Source organism: Meles meles, chromosome 21, assembly GCF_922984935.1.
Source record: "Meles meles chromosome 21, mMelMel3.1 paternal haplotype, whole genome shotgun sequence".
In the NCBI taxonomy this organism is placed as follows: Eukaryota; Metazoa; Chordata; class Mammalia; order Carnivora; family Mustelidae; genus Meles; species Meles meles.
The window spans coordinates 29,834,653-29,847,738 of NC_060086.1; the positions used below are offsets into that span (position 1 = coordinate 29,834,653).

Consider the following 13,086-nt stretch of genomic DNA (forward strand, 5'->3'; position numbering starts at 1 on the left):
TGACATGACACCCTGTTAAAAAAAAAGGGGGGCATCCCAACTCCATATGGATGGAAGTACATTTATCATGTCCTCTAATAAACTACGAGACATGCCCCCCTGAGTTCTGTGAGCTATTTTAGCAAACTAATCAAACTTGAGGAGGGGGTTATAGGAACCTCCAATATGTACCCAAGTTGGACAGAATAGTAGGTCATCTGGGGAGACCTACTACTTGTGATTGGTGTCTGAGGTGCAGGGAGCAGTCTGGTGGGACTGAGCTCTTAACCTGTGGGATCTGATACCATCTCCAGGGAGATAGTGTGTTACAATCAAGTTAAATTGTAGGACACCCAGCTGGTATGACAGAGAATTGTTTGTTGTGGGGGGATAACCTCCTTGCATGTGATGGCCAGAAGCGCCAGAAGTGGGGTTTGCAGTGTGAGTAGCAAAGGAGACCCATAAGAAAGGAAGCTGAGGCTGTTCCAATAAGCCCCCTCCCCAAAAGAGACATGTCCCTGTCCTAATCCTTGGAACTTACGAATGTGACCTTATTGGGGAAGAGAATCCTTGCAGATGTAATTAAGGATCTCCAGATGAGATCACTAGGATTGCATCCAGTGACAAGTGTCCTTCCAAGAGACAGAAAAGGGTACAGACAGAGGAGAAGCCTATGGTGAGAGAGAGGCAGAGATTAGAGCAGAGTGATCTGGCCACAAGCCAAAGAAGGCCTGGGGCCACCACAAGCTGGACCAGGCAAGATAGGATCCTCCCCTTAAGCCTTCTGAGGGAGCACAGCCCTGTTGCCTTCAAGAACTATGAGGGAATACATGTCTGTTGTTTTAAACACCCCCCCGCCCTGCCCCCGTGGTTCTTTGTTAAGGCAGCCCCAGAAAATGAATGCAGTTGCTTGGGGTCTATAATAGCAGACCCAACTAGTCACAGCAAAGACTGTAGGGCCTGAAATATTTATTTTCTGGCCTTTTACACAAAATGTTTGCTCTCCTGTGATCGACAGTTGCCCTTCTTTATATGGCTGAAGCCAGCACGCCACCATTTCCACTAGGGAGAACATGTTACTCTATTCAATTCCCCACTCTCCTCCAGAGATTATAGGGGAGATTGAAGCAAAGTGAGATTAAGAGATTTATCCCCAAATGGTGGCCACCTGTTGTTTTTGCATGCCAAAAGATTCCCCCCTTTTCTAGCATAGCGATGTGACTTTCTAGGCGGGATACCCCTCCCATAGTCCCCCTGGTTTGGGCAGGGCTCCCCCAACCTCCAACTGTGTTCGTCAGCTGGGGCTCCATGTACCACAGACTGAATGGCTTAAGCAACAGAAAATTATTTTCCCATAGTTGTGGAGGCTGGAGAGCTCAAGGTCAAGGTGCAGAGGGTCTGGTTTCTGGTGCAAACTCTCTCCCTGGCCAACAGATGTCTGTCCCTGGCCAACACAAGGTCTTTCCTTGGTGTGTGTTTATATATATGGAGAGAGGCCTCTCTGTCTTTTCCCCCTCTTCTTTTTTTTTTTTTTTTTAAGATTTATTTATTTGACAGGCAGAGATCACAAGTAGGCAGAGATCACAAGTAGGCAGAGAGGCAGGCAGAGAGAGAGGAGGGAGCAGGCACCCTGCTGAGCAGAGAGCCCGATGTGGGGCTCTATCCCAGGACTCTGGGATCATGACCTGAGCCGAAGGCAGAGGCTTTAACCCACTGAGCCACCCAGGCGCCCCTCTTCTTTTTTTTTTTTTTTTGAAAGATTAATTTGAGAGAGAGAAAGAGAGAGAGTGTGTGAACATGCAGGGGGAGGGGCAGAGGGAGAGAATCTCCAAGCAAACTCCCCACTGAGCACAGAGCCCCACTTGGGATGCCCTCCCAGGATCTGTGAGATCATGATCTGAGCAAACCCAAGAGTCAGGGCTCGATCCACTGAGTCACCCATGTGACCTTTCCTCTTCTTATAATGACAGCAGTCCTGCTGTGTTAGGGCCCATCCTTATAACCATTTATTACCTTAATGACCACAGAAAAAGCTGTTTCCAGATAGTCACATTAGGGGTTAGGGTTTCAATATATGAATTTTGAGGGGACACAACTCAGTCCGGGCCAGGTTTATCAGTGCATTCTCTAACTAGGCCACTGTTTGTTTGTTTGTTTATATTTTTTTAAAAAATTATTTGCCAGAGAGAGAGAGACAGCCCAAGCACAAGCAGGCTCCCCATTGAAAAACAAGCCCGGATGTGGGACTCAGTTCCAGGACCCTGGGATCACGACCTGAGCCGAAGGAAGATGCTTAAACGACCTAGCCACCGAGACATTCCTATTTTATTTTTTGGTAAGATTTTATTTATTTATTTACTTGAGAGAAAGAGAGCAGGAGCAGAGGAGGAGGGGCAGAGAGAGAGAAGCAGACTCCCCACTGAGCACGGAGCCCATTTATTTATTTAAAATTTTTTTTTAAAAGTAAATTCTATCCCCAATATGGGGCTCAAACTCAGAATTCCAAGATTGAGTCACATGCTCTACCAACCGAGTTAGCCAGGTACCCTGAACTTGGTCACTTTTAGCATATTTCTCAAGACTCTCTCTAGGAATGGCGTGTGCTACAATTTTCAGGCAAGCACAGCTCTCTTTTCCTCTGCACAGAGGTTAATAGGAGATAAGGCTAGAGCAGCCAGGGTCATATGGAGAAGGCCTGGCAGAGATGCCCCCAACCTAGAAAAAAAACCAGAGTTAAGAAGGAAGGAGAGGGGCGCCTGGGTGCCTCAGTGGGTTAAAGCCTCTGCCTTCGTCTGGGTTCATGGTCTCCGGGTCCTGGTATCAAGCCCTGCATTGAGCCCTGCATCAGGCTCTCTGCTCAGCGGGGAGCCTGCTTCCTCCTCTCTCTCTGCCTGCCTCTCTGCCTACTTGTGATCTTTGTCTGTCAAATAAATAAATAAAATCTTTAAAAAAAAAAAAAAAAGAAGAAGGAAGGAGAGTACCTGTATCCAACTGTACCAAAGCAGGCTTCCCTGAGCGTCTCACTTCATGTGACACAGTAAGGTATTCTTTTAGCTGTGTTTCTGTCACTTGCATCAGAAGAACCTGGACTAGTAGACCATGAGCCATAGCTAATAGCTAATAGTAGTGGGATCTGAAAGCCGGTTTCCTTAGCTCCAAGAGGCTCAGCCCAGGATTTCCTGGGAGTCATCCCGATGCTTAATTCCGCAGCCACCCTACGCATCCTGAGTCCCAGAGGTCAGCTGAGTTCTGACACTTTTAATGCATTCACCTTTGCTCTCCTTAAATGTTTTCTTTTGGGGGTTGGGGTGGGAAGGTGCAATGAGCATAAATAAGTAAAGATAATTATTTCAATAAATCCAGTTTGACTAAACAAATTCAGATTATTTCAGGCAGTGCTCCTTGTTATGAAATGAAACAAAGCTTCCCGAGGACTGAGGTCCCAGTGCAGGTCCTGACAAAGGACATGGACACATTCTCAGCAGCTGAGTGGGGGACTCTCTGGCACCCCTCCCGGAGTCCTACCCCCCTGGCTTCTCTGGATCTAGATGTCTGTATTCAAGGCACGGCTCTGCTAAAGCTGTGTGACCCTGGGTAAGTCCCCCAACCTGGCTATGCCCCCGTTTCCTCATCTGAAAAATGGGGAAAATAATAGTGTACGTTTCAGAGGATTGACGAGAGGAGTGGGTATGTGTAAGGTGATTAACACAGTACTGGCACACACGAAGTCCTCTGTAAAAGCTGAAATTGTTATCCCCAAGGCTGGCTCCTGGTTCAGCCCTCGGTGAGCCTCGGGCTTCCATGGGGCAGCCCCCACCTTCTCATTCTTTCACGCAGTTATTTTTCTTTAACGGCTTTTTTTTTTTTTTTTTGCTACGGGATCCTTTCTCTTTTGGTTTCCTTTTTTAGAAAGGCTGTAAGCTTTTCGAAGGGCAGAAACCTCGGGTCATCTTGCCCACTGCTGTTTCCCCAGCTCCTAGCCTATGGCCTGGCACGTAGTAGGTGCTCAGTAAATAGTGGTTTGAATACGGGACGGCAGCCCAGTGGCAGCGGCCACTTCCGTGCCAGAGCCTGCCACGCCACCAGCGCCACGACTTGCTTGGCTGGGGGCGGGGAGGGACACGCTGGGTGTGAGCCTTTTTCTCCGCTTTTCAACTTCCCCGTGTAACTTTATGTGAGCACCACTCCAGAGGCTCCCAGGACGAGGCCACCGCCCCGGAATCAGGGCCTTCCCGGTTCTGCCTTTGGGGAGAAGGGCGGGCGGGGGGCGGTGGCCCGCGAGAAGCCAGTTCCAGGCGCGTCCTGAAGTCCCTCCCGCCGCCCCGCGCCGCTTTAAGGCGGAGGCCGGGAGGGGGCCACGCCACCCGCCGGCTCCGCGCACAGCTCAGACTTCGGCATTTCCTCCCCGCTAGCTGGCGCGGACTCTTCTCCCCTCACAAGAGGAAACTCCTGGAGCCGAGTAACGGGAACAAGCGCGGAGGAGAGCGAGAACGAGCGCCGAGAGGGAACCCGGGAGTGCCGCCCAGGGTAGGAGGCAAGCCCGGCCGGGTCAGAAGCTGGCCGCCGGCAGTGAGCCGGGGCGCCGGGCGGGGAGGGCCGCCGGGCGGGACCAGGCGTGCAGCCGGCGCAGGGCGCGGCCCGGGGCCCGCGAGTGCAGGGCGGGCCGCAGCTGGAAGGAAAACTTGAGCTGGGAGAGGGGGCCGAGCTGGAGGGCGCCTTCCCCCCGCCCTGCGAGGGGGGAGCCGCCGCGGAGGCGAAGGAGACCCGGACCGCGGGGCTGCCTGGGCGCTGCCCGCATGCTGGGCCGGGGGCGCCGCCGGGGCTCGCGCCCTGGGCTGCAAGGCCGCCACTGCCCCGGGCGCCCGGTATGTCGGTGCACTACACCCTCAATCTGCGCGTCTTCTGGCCCCTGGTGACCGGCCTCTGCACTGCCCTTGTGTGCCTCTACCATGTCCTCCGGGGGAGCGGGGGCGCCCGGGCCGAGTCCCCCGACGGTCCGGACGGCGGCTTCCCGCTGCTCAAGATAGCCGTCCTGCTCCTCCTCGGCTACATCCTCCTGCGCTGTCGCCACGCAGTTCGGCAGCGCTTCCTCCCAGGGTCTCTTCGCCTGGGGAGCCACTCCACCTTCTCTCCTGGACACTTCCCAGAGCCGAGTCTTGGCATCTTGCTGGAGAGTTACTACGAGCACGAGTTGCGCCTGTCCCCGCACGTGCTGGGCCACAGCAAGGCGCACGTGAGCCGAATCGTGGGCGAGCTGGTGCGGGCTGGCCGCGCCCGGGGGTCCCCTGGCCCCATCCCCGGCGGGGCGCTGGCCTTGGCCTTCCGTGGAGACTTCATCCAGGTGGGCAGCGCCTATGAGCAGCATAAAATCCGGCGGCCCGACGGCTTCGATGTGCTGGTGCCCCTGCGTCTCCCGCCGCTGGTGGCGCTCGAGCCCCGGAGCCTGGGCGCGGAGGCCGCGCTGGCCCCAGCCTTCCACGGCTGCTTCGTGTGCGCCCTCAAGGCGCCGCCGGGGGCCTCAGGGAGCCACTGGCTCCGGGACTGCAAACCCTTCACCGACGGCTTCTGCGTGGACGTGCTCGGGCGGCGTCACCTCTCTGCCCCGCTGGTGCTGCGCTGGTTCCAGGCGCACCTACAGCGCTCCCTGGCCACCGTGCGCTACAGTCTGGAGGGGCGTTGTCGGGTCAGCCTGACCTCGGGCGGCCTGGAACAGCCTCCCACCCTGCACATCCTGCCCTGCCGCACCGACTATGGCTGTTGCCGCCTGTCCATGGCAGTGCGTCTCATCCCCGCTGTGCATCTGGGTGATGGCGTTTTCCTCGTGGCACCACCACCGTCACCCTCACCTGTCGGGCCCCTGTCCGAGCTCCCGGGAGGCCTGCGCACGGACGCACTGTGGGGTGTGAACACAGCTCGACAGGAGCAGAAGCTGCTGTGCTGGGTGCAGGAACGGGCCCCTCCAGGTGCCTGCTACCTCAAGTGCCTGCAGTTGCTTAAAGCTCTGCGAGACCTGGGCGCCCGCGGGCTGGACCCGGCGGCCACTGCCCAGTGGGGACGCATCCTGTCCTCATATATGCTCAAGACAGTGCTGCTGGCGGTGCTGCTGCGTGAGGGGGCTCCTGCTCAAGGCTGGGACGAGGCACACCTTTGCGAGCGGTTGGAAGAATTAGTGCAGTTCCTTAGGGACTGCCTGCTGCGACGCCAAACACTCTTCCACTGCGTCCTGGGCCCTGGTGGGGCAGCTGCCGAGGTGGGCCCCCTGCCCAAGGTACTGCGTGAGGCCGCCCCAGTTGACCTCCTGGCTGCGTTCGACAGGCAAGCCCGGGAACTTGCTGCATCGCGGTTGCTGTCCACCTGGCGAAGGCTGCCCCAGCTTCTCCGGGTCTACGGGGGTCCTCGCTACCTTGACAGGTGCCCCCCACCCCGGAGTCAGCGGGCACAGGGGTTCCCTGAAGATCAGCCATAAACCTTGACAGTGCCCCAGCTAATGCTCCTAAAGCTTCTTCCACCACATGGGGTGGGGATGGCAATGAAGCCAATTTTCTGCAAGGAAATGAGGTGCCAAAGGTGTTGGAAAATTGGAAGGGTGACATTTGGTGGCGTATATGTCCCCCCTGGCCCCACAATCCAGTATAGCTATGGCATCTTGTTCACACCCACTGGCGTATTCTGAGCGAGCTACAGAAAGTCCTCCAACACCAGCAGCTAAAAGTTGGTTCAAATGTTGGTTTGTGTGGAATGATTCTGCAGAAGGATCCAGCTTTTAGGGAAGCCCCATGAAGGAAGCAAGAACTAGCTGCAGAGAAAGTGCCCTCGCCCCCACATTTAAAGAAGCTAATGTGTTTCTTGTTTTTTGTTTTTTTTTTTGGTTTTTGTTTTTTTGCTGTAACTACTTGCTCTGTCCTGGGTTCCTGATTGTCTTTTAAAAAGTCTGAATCTTTATCTACAACTGGAATTGAAGTTCTATTCTAGGGGCTAATGTTCTGAGGAACACTGTTTCCACTCTTCAAATTAATACTAATGTGTTGTTTTAAGTGGTGCCATCATGGGTGTTTGACAGGATTGCAAAGAATTAAGTCATATGTGTTGAGAGGCAGTCAAGAGTTGGTTAGAGAAACTTCCAGAGCAAATAGCACTTTATTTTGATCAGTCCTTTCATTTTGTGGTAATTGCCACTGCCAAGTGTTGCATGGGAAAGGGAGGCCAGTTACATTTATTATTAAGAAATGTGCAGTCTTAAAAAAGCAGGCTTGCCTAACATCCCTACAGGCCCACCTGGAATATGTAGTAGTCCACACCCATTCATGGAGAGCCCACCGTGAGCCAGGCGCGGTGCAAAGTAGCAAAAGATCCATGTTTAGGGCCACGTTGGTGCGCAGGGAAAACACATTGGGTTTTGAGACATTTCAGTCTTTGCCTATCCAGGTGACTCACCAGAGCTTGCTGCTGGCTGGAGATAGAAACATTTTGTTGTTGTTGTTTGAAGCCTTTTGAACAAAATCCTCTGCATGGGAATTTCTGAGTTTCATGAGATAATGCGCAAATGCCTGTCTTAGTGCCTCGAGTGTAGTTCGCTCTCTCGGTCAGTGCTCATTTATGGTTAGTGGTTACCACGTTTCCCCTCCCATCGCCCTGGCAGCCTTTAAGTGGTCCTAAGGCCAAATTGGAGGAGCGGTTAACTGGGCCCAGGTCTTGTAAAGCATTTCCTATAGAATTCAGTAACTTGGGCTCTGTGCTCCCTGACCACCCACCAGCAGTCAGCAGAGGAGAGGGCGGGAGGAGGAGGGGAGGGGGCCTGGGCTCCTGCCAGCAGTCTGTTTTGTTTTTTTTTTCTTTGCACATAAATATCCCCAACTCACTTTAGGTTTAGTTTAGGTTCAGAATAGTCCATCATCTGCTTGCCTAATAGAAAATGCAGCCAGTCCCACCCAGTGTTAGACTTTGGGACTTTGAAATTTTTTTTGACAAAGACATGTATTTCCTTAGACTCTTAAAGGTAAAACTTGGAAGTCAGAAATAGCCACGTGAATAGGGCCATTGTTTAACTTCTGAGTTATTTTGAGGGAATTCTTTAAGCTTTCTTTAGGGGACCTGCTTGGCCACTGCAGGAAATCCTTGTGAATAAATGATTTGCAGGGAATCCTCACGAGAGCTGCAGAGACTGAGATCTTTTGCAGCCTTGGACTGGAAGAGAAACAGTTGCAAATGTCGTCCCTTCTCTTTGAGGTTGTTCTGGGGACAGTTCCTCTTGATATCGCAAAGGTCATTCCCAGCTTTTAAGGTCAGTGTTAGGTCATAAGGTACTGAGTTTAGCAAACGGATCAGTCTACCAGCTTCCTGCAAAGATATAAACTGCGTAATGTTTCTTAAAATTACTTTTTAAAACAGATGCAAAGAGTAAGTAGATCTCTCTGTCTATATATATATATATTTATATTGTCTCCATATCAGCTGCAATTCCCCCTGTAGTCACTAAGTCTACTGAAGTGGGGAATAGTAAAGCTGTTGGAGGGATGATAGAGCTTTAAAAGCGGAACTTTCCAAATGTCTCTAGTTGAGTTGATAGGTTCCTTTTTTTTTTTTTTTTTTTAAATCTTAACTAGTCTTTTGAAGATTAAATCTGGTAACATTTTGTTCTTGTAGTGTTTTGGTATTTTTATTTTAAGGCTAATTACCCAAAGCCTCATCCATCCTCAAGATTTTTAAATTTTATTATTATTTTTTAATTAATGGGGCATTGTGTTTGTGAATTGTTAAAATATTAATGTTTTATTTAAGTGCCATGCTGAGCAATAGTTCTCTGTACATGGCAACCAAAACCTAGAGATTTCGATCAATTTTGATCAATATTTAGTGATCCCAAACATGTACTGTGTACAAATGAAATAATATGACATTTTAGCCAGGTGTGATGGTTGCCCGAGGCACTTAAATTAAGCTCAGTTCTGTCTTTTATCAGGGCTCCGTCATCTCCTTGTTCTGAAATGTACACATTTTTGGTGTATACTTGGTACTAGAGATTCATGTACGCAAAAATTCTTACACAAGAAGCCTCAATATTGCTCATGGTAAAAGAAAAAAAAAAGAAGAAGAAGAAGAAATGATTAACTGTCCAGCCAGTGCCCAAAGAAAAGTTTTGGGGAGGATGACTCAGCCATTTTTTCCAAAAGATACCCTTCAGTAACTCCCACTGACCAGTCTTGGGAGCTATCCTGGAAGGCTCATCGTTGTGGGCTGAGAAAAGGAGTTTTTTTTTTCTTTTTTTTTGCAAAAGGAATGGAAGAAGCTATAAGAAGGAAGACGGGAAGCAAGAGAACCAAGAGAAATCTGAAGAATTCAGGAGGGAGGCCTTAAGAGGGAACTGAAGGAAGAGATGGGGAGAAGGGGAACCCCGGGGGGAAATCACATGAGGGTGTAAGAGGTTTGGGTAGGAAACACATTTTTAGGTATGTGCTATTTCAAACCAGGGGTCGCAAACTCAGCAGCCTGCAGAAGCAAGGCAGGGAGCTCAGTATGGGAAGGGGTGGGTGGGTGGATGGTGGGGACCGTGCCCCTCTTAAGCATGGCAGCCATTGGTCAGTTCTGTGCTGGGAAAAAGGTAAGGAGGGGCTGGAAATCAGGAATTTTTTTTTTAAGTGAGACTTTCTCAATTTTAAACAAAATCATTTTGAATTGTCCCAAACACCACGTGGGCCAAACAGAACATTTGCTTGAGCCTTGGGGCCACCAGTTTGCGACCCCTGCCGAACCCTCCAAGTATGTATAAGGTTATATTTATTGTTCTGGAGATGTTGTTGTTATACATAGTTGGGGGTGTGATATTCCAAGCCCTTCTTTCTCAGAGCTAAGCTTTATTGTAGAAACAAACAAACAAACAAAAAAATTTAACAAGGCCACAGATAACACTTAACTCACAATTCCCAGAAGGACCCTCCATCCCGGAGCTGTTCTTGTCCAGCTACACAGCCTCCAAGCAAACCACTGGGGGTCAGTTCTTGGCATTTCCTTCCTGGTGAGTGGAGGCTAAACTCCTCTGCTCTTCCTCAGAGTTCACCGATGAGTAATCAGGAAGGATTGCAGAATAACTTGTTTCTTTTTTATTTGTATTTTGTACTTCTTTTAAAATTAATCATTTATTTTAGTAGTATGCCAGTCTGTGGCTTAGCAGTGATGGTGGATGGCCTTGGACCCTGGAAAACCAGGGCTGGGTCTTTAGGCCAACCTTCTCAGGCTTGTTACCATTCCTACCGCCAAGAACACTGTTGGCTTCCACCAAAACTGACATCCTGGCATTCGGAAGGGGTGAACCTAATATGCATGCTTCCAGAGCATCTCTTTTAACCTCCTGGAATAAGTCACTCTTTCTGTAAAATGTGGCCTTTGAACTCGGCGAAGAAGATTTCACTTATCCCTACCCACATGGAGGAAGGCTATTACCTCCTTCCCCAGTAATGAGGGAAATGAACCTTGTTAATTTCCAGTGATCCTTGAGAGGGAAAAAAGTTCAGTGTTATCATCTTGGTGTTTGTTAATTTTTTTTTTTTTAACACATGTCTGTTACTTAGACACTACTGTTTGTTTTCTTTTATACCTACATAGCACATGATTTGATGGCAATTTAGCAAGTATAAGTTGGGAGAGGGTGAAGATAATACGCAATCATGTATATAGAGAGCATAGCCTTAAAAAAACTATACGTAATCTGGTTTTTGAGATATCAGATATCAGGAAGATTTTTAGCACCTTTTGCTTTAAAAAAAATTGTGCCTTGATTCAGTGACTTGACTTTAAAACATTCCTCTTATTTTATTGTTATTTTAAATGTGTATTCTGACCCCAACTATGTATTATGATGTAGTCCGTTGGCTGCAGTCATAGTATATGGTTTGTTCCAGTAACAGAGACCAAAGGGTTAATCAATCAAATATGATCCCGCTGCTACAGTTGTGTGATTAAAAGGAGTTTTAGGTCACACCCCACTTGTGTGGCCTAAACAGTTGAGGCCAGCCTTTTGTTTTCTGTTTCAGGTTGGAGTAAATTTGCACTTTCAATCTTTTGAGGTTTGGGGAGGGGGGGCTTGTTCTTTTATACTTTGCTTTGTTAATAAAGGAACTTGTAGAAAACTCCAGACTGAATGTCAGATTTGGGTAGCCCTGGCTTATGATTCCTTACACAGGCTCACTCGCTTTCAGCATCTGGGTGCCTGGGAGTCTTTTTTACTCAGCAACGCTAGAATAATTGTATACAGTTGACACTGCACGCAGACAGGCAAGGATGTTAGTTCACAGCTCTGTAGGTTTGCAGCCCAGGGTCCTGCCTTCAAGTCTTTTTCCTTGCCTAGAACCTTCTGCCTGGCTCCCCCCATACACACACCCTGTAACACAATTCAAGTCTTGGCCTGTGGCTCATTTATTGCTCAAGAATTCTGATCAGAAATCTCTCAGGCCCTCGGGCGCTCCCCAAATGGTAAACATTTGCTAATAGTGAAAAACCACAGGGCTTAGTGAAAGATGGAATCTTGGAGATCATGTAGGACTCCTCGAAGTCTTGGAGTTGAGAGAACCTGCAGCCACAGGCTGATGAAACAGGAGTTCATGGGGCAGAAGCGGTGGGTGTGTTTTGCTCAGTTTCCAACAAGTAGCTGGTAACTGGGTATTGTCCTCGGTGTTCAGGACACATGCAGAAGTGACCCAGACGGACAGGGTCTCCCTCTCAGGAGCTCGCAAACTCACTGTGAGAAGCAGTTCCGTTGTTGCCATGCAGTGTGGTGGGTGATGGTGAGGAAGGTCTCTGGAAACACAGAAGAGGGGATCTCATGGGGTTTGGGAATTTCAGGGAGGGCTGCTTGGAAGAAGCGACATCTACGCTGAGATCTAAAGGCTGGTAGGAATTCGCAAAGTGTAGGGAGCTGGGCAGGAGAGCAATGTATCAAGGACAGAGATGAACGGAGCATTTCAGTTTGGCTGGAAAGTGGGGGTGGGCGGGAGGGAGGAGGCTCTAGTGGCAAAGAATGAGGTGGAAGAGGGAGGAAGGTGTCCGGATACAGGGGTCTTGAAGCCAGAGCTTCTCCAACTGGACTGTGCAAGCCACTAGAGGTTCTGCTTTCCTACCAAGCTCCCACGTGCTGGTGACGCCGCTGGCCCTGGGGGCCACACTTTGATCACAGGGCTGGACACCCTGATAAAGGTTTGGAATGGCCCCCGGAAATACTGGTGAACCACTTCAGGCAAGAAATGGCAGCAGGGTCACCTCGGAGTTTGGCTCACTCTGGCAGGAAGGTGGAGGGGAATGGATTAAGCAAGGGTTGGCAATGTATTTATTTTTATAAATAAAATTTTTACAGCCATGCGCATGCATTTATATACTATCCCGGGCTCAAGTCAGCCCACACTGGCAGAGCTGAATAACTAATACAGTCCTGCAAATATTTACTCTCTGGCCCTTTATGAAAAAAAAAAATCGGCTGGAAGAAATCAGACTGGGAAGACTTCAGATGCTGCAGCTGTCCAGGCCTGGGCAGGGGGCCTAAGCTGGGGACAGAGAAACAAGTTGCCCTAAAGACAGAATAGAGTCCTGGCTAGGGCCAATGCTTTGACGCCAAGAGACGTGTCTTCAAGTCTTGTGTCCCACATCTCTCATCCGCGTGTCTCTCTGCCAATTACCTAATCCTCTCGCAACCTTGATTCCCTCATGTAGAAGGTGGGGTTCATAGTAGAACCTCCCTCATAGGAGTGAGCGAGGATTTAGTGAGATCGTATTCCATGTTCCAAGCACCAGAAACGGAAGTCAGTGTACAAGTAATTATTGGAATGGAAGTTTGATTTAGTCCGCGTCTCCAGCCTCTTCCTCTGTTCCTTGTGTGACTCATTCTGTTTCCGCTACAGGGTGGTTTCCCTTTTGTCCACACAACCATCTCTCTAGCTACTCCAGTTTTGTTCATCTCTTTCCCTGATGTCTGCATTAGTCCGCTCAAGGAAAGGCTCTCTCTCACTCTGGGTATGATGGTGGACTAATGACAAAAATGGCCCCTGTCCTCTTCCTGCCCTGATGCCTCTGCGGTCTCCCCCGTCAGGAAGAGGAGGCTTCTCACCTACCCCAGAAATGGAA

The 13,086-nt window shown here is 49.9% G+C and overlaps 1 protein-coding gene across 1 annotated transcript; it reads left to right on the plus strand.

Moving 5' to 3' along the window:
- The first annotated feature begins 4,836 nt into the window (after nt 1-4,836).
- Nucleotides 4,837-11,105, plus strand: ITPRIPL2 (ITPRIP like 2). The gene has a single exon (XM_045994028.1). The coding sequence runs from the start codon at nt 4,847-4,849 to the stop codon at nt 6,443-6,445; it is 1,599 nt and encodes a 532-aa protein (XP_045849984.1). The 5' UTR covers nt 4,837-4,846; the 3' UTR covers nt 6,446-11,105.
- The last annotated feature ends 1,981 nt before the right edge of the window (nt 11,106-13,086 follow it).

Excerpts from the sequence above, each read along its gene's own strand:
- ITPRIPL2 (XM_045994028.1), top strand. The coding sequence starts at position 4,847 with ATGTCGGTGCACTACACCCTCAATCTGCGCGTCTTCTGGCCCCTGGTG.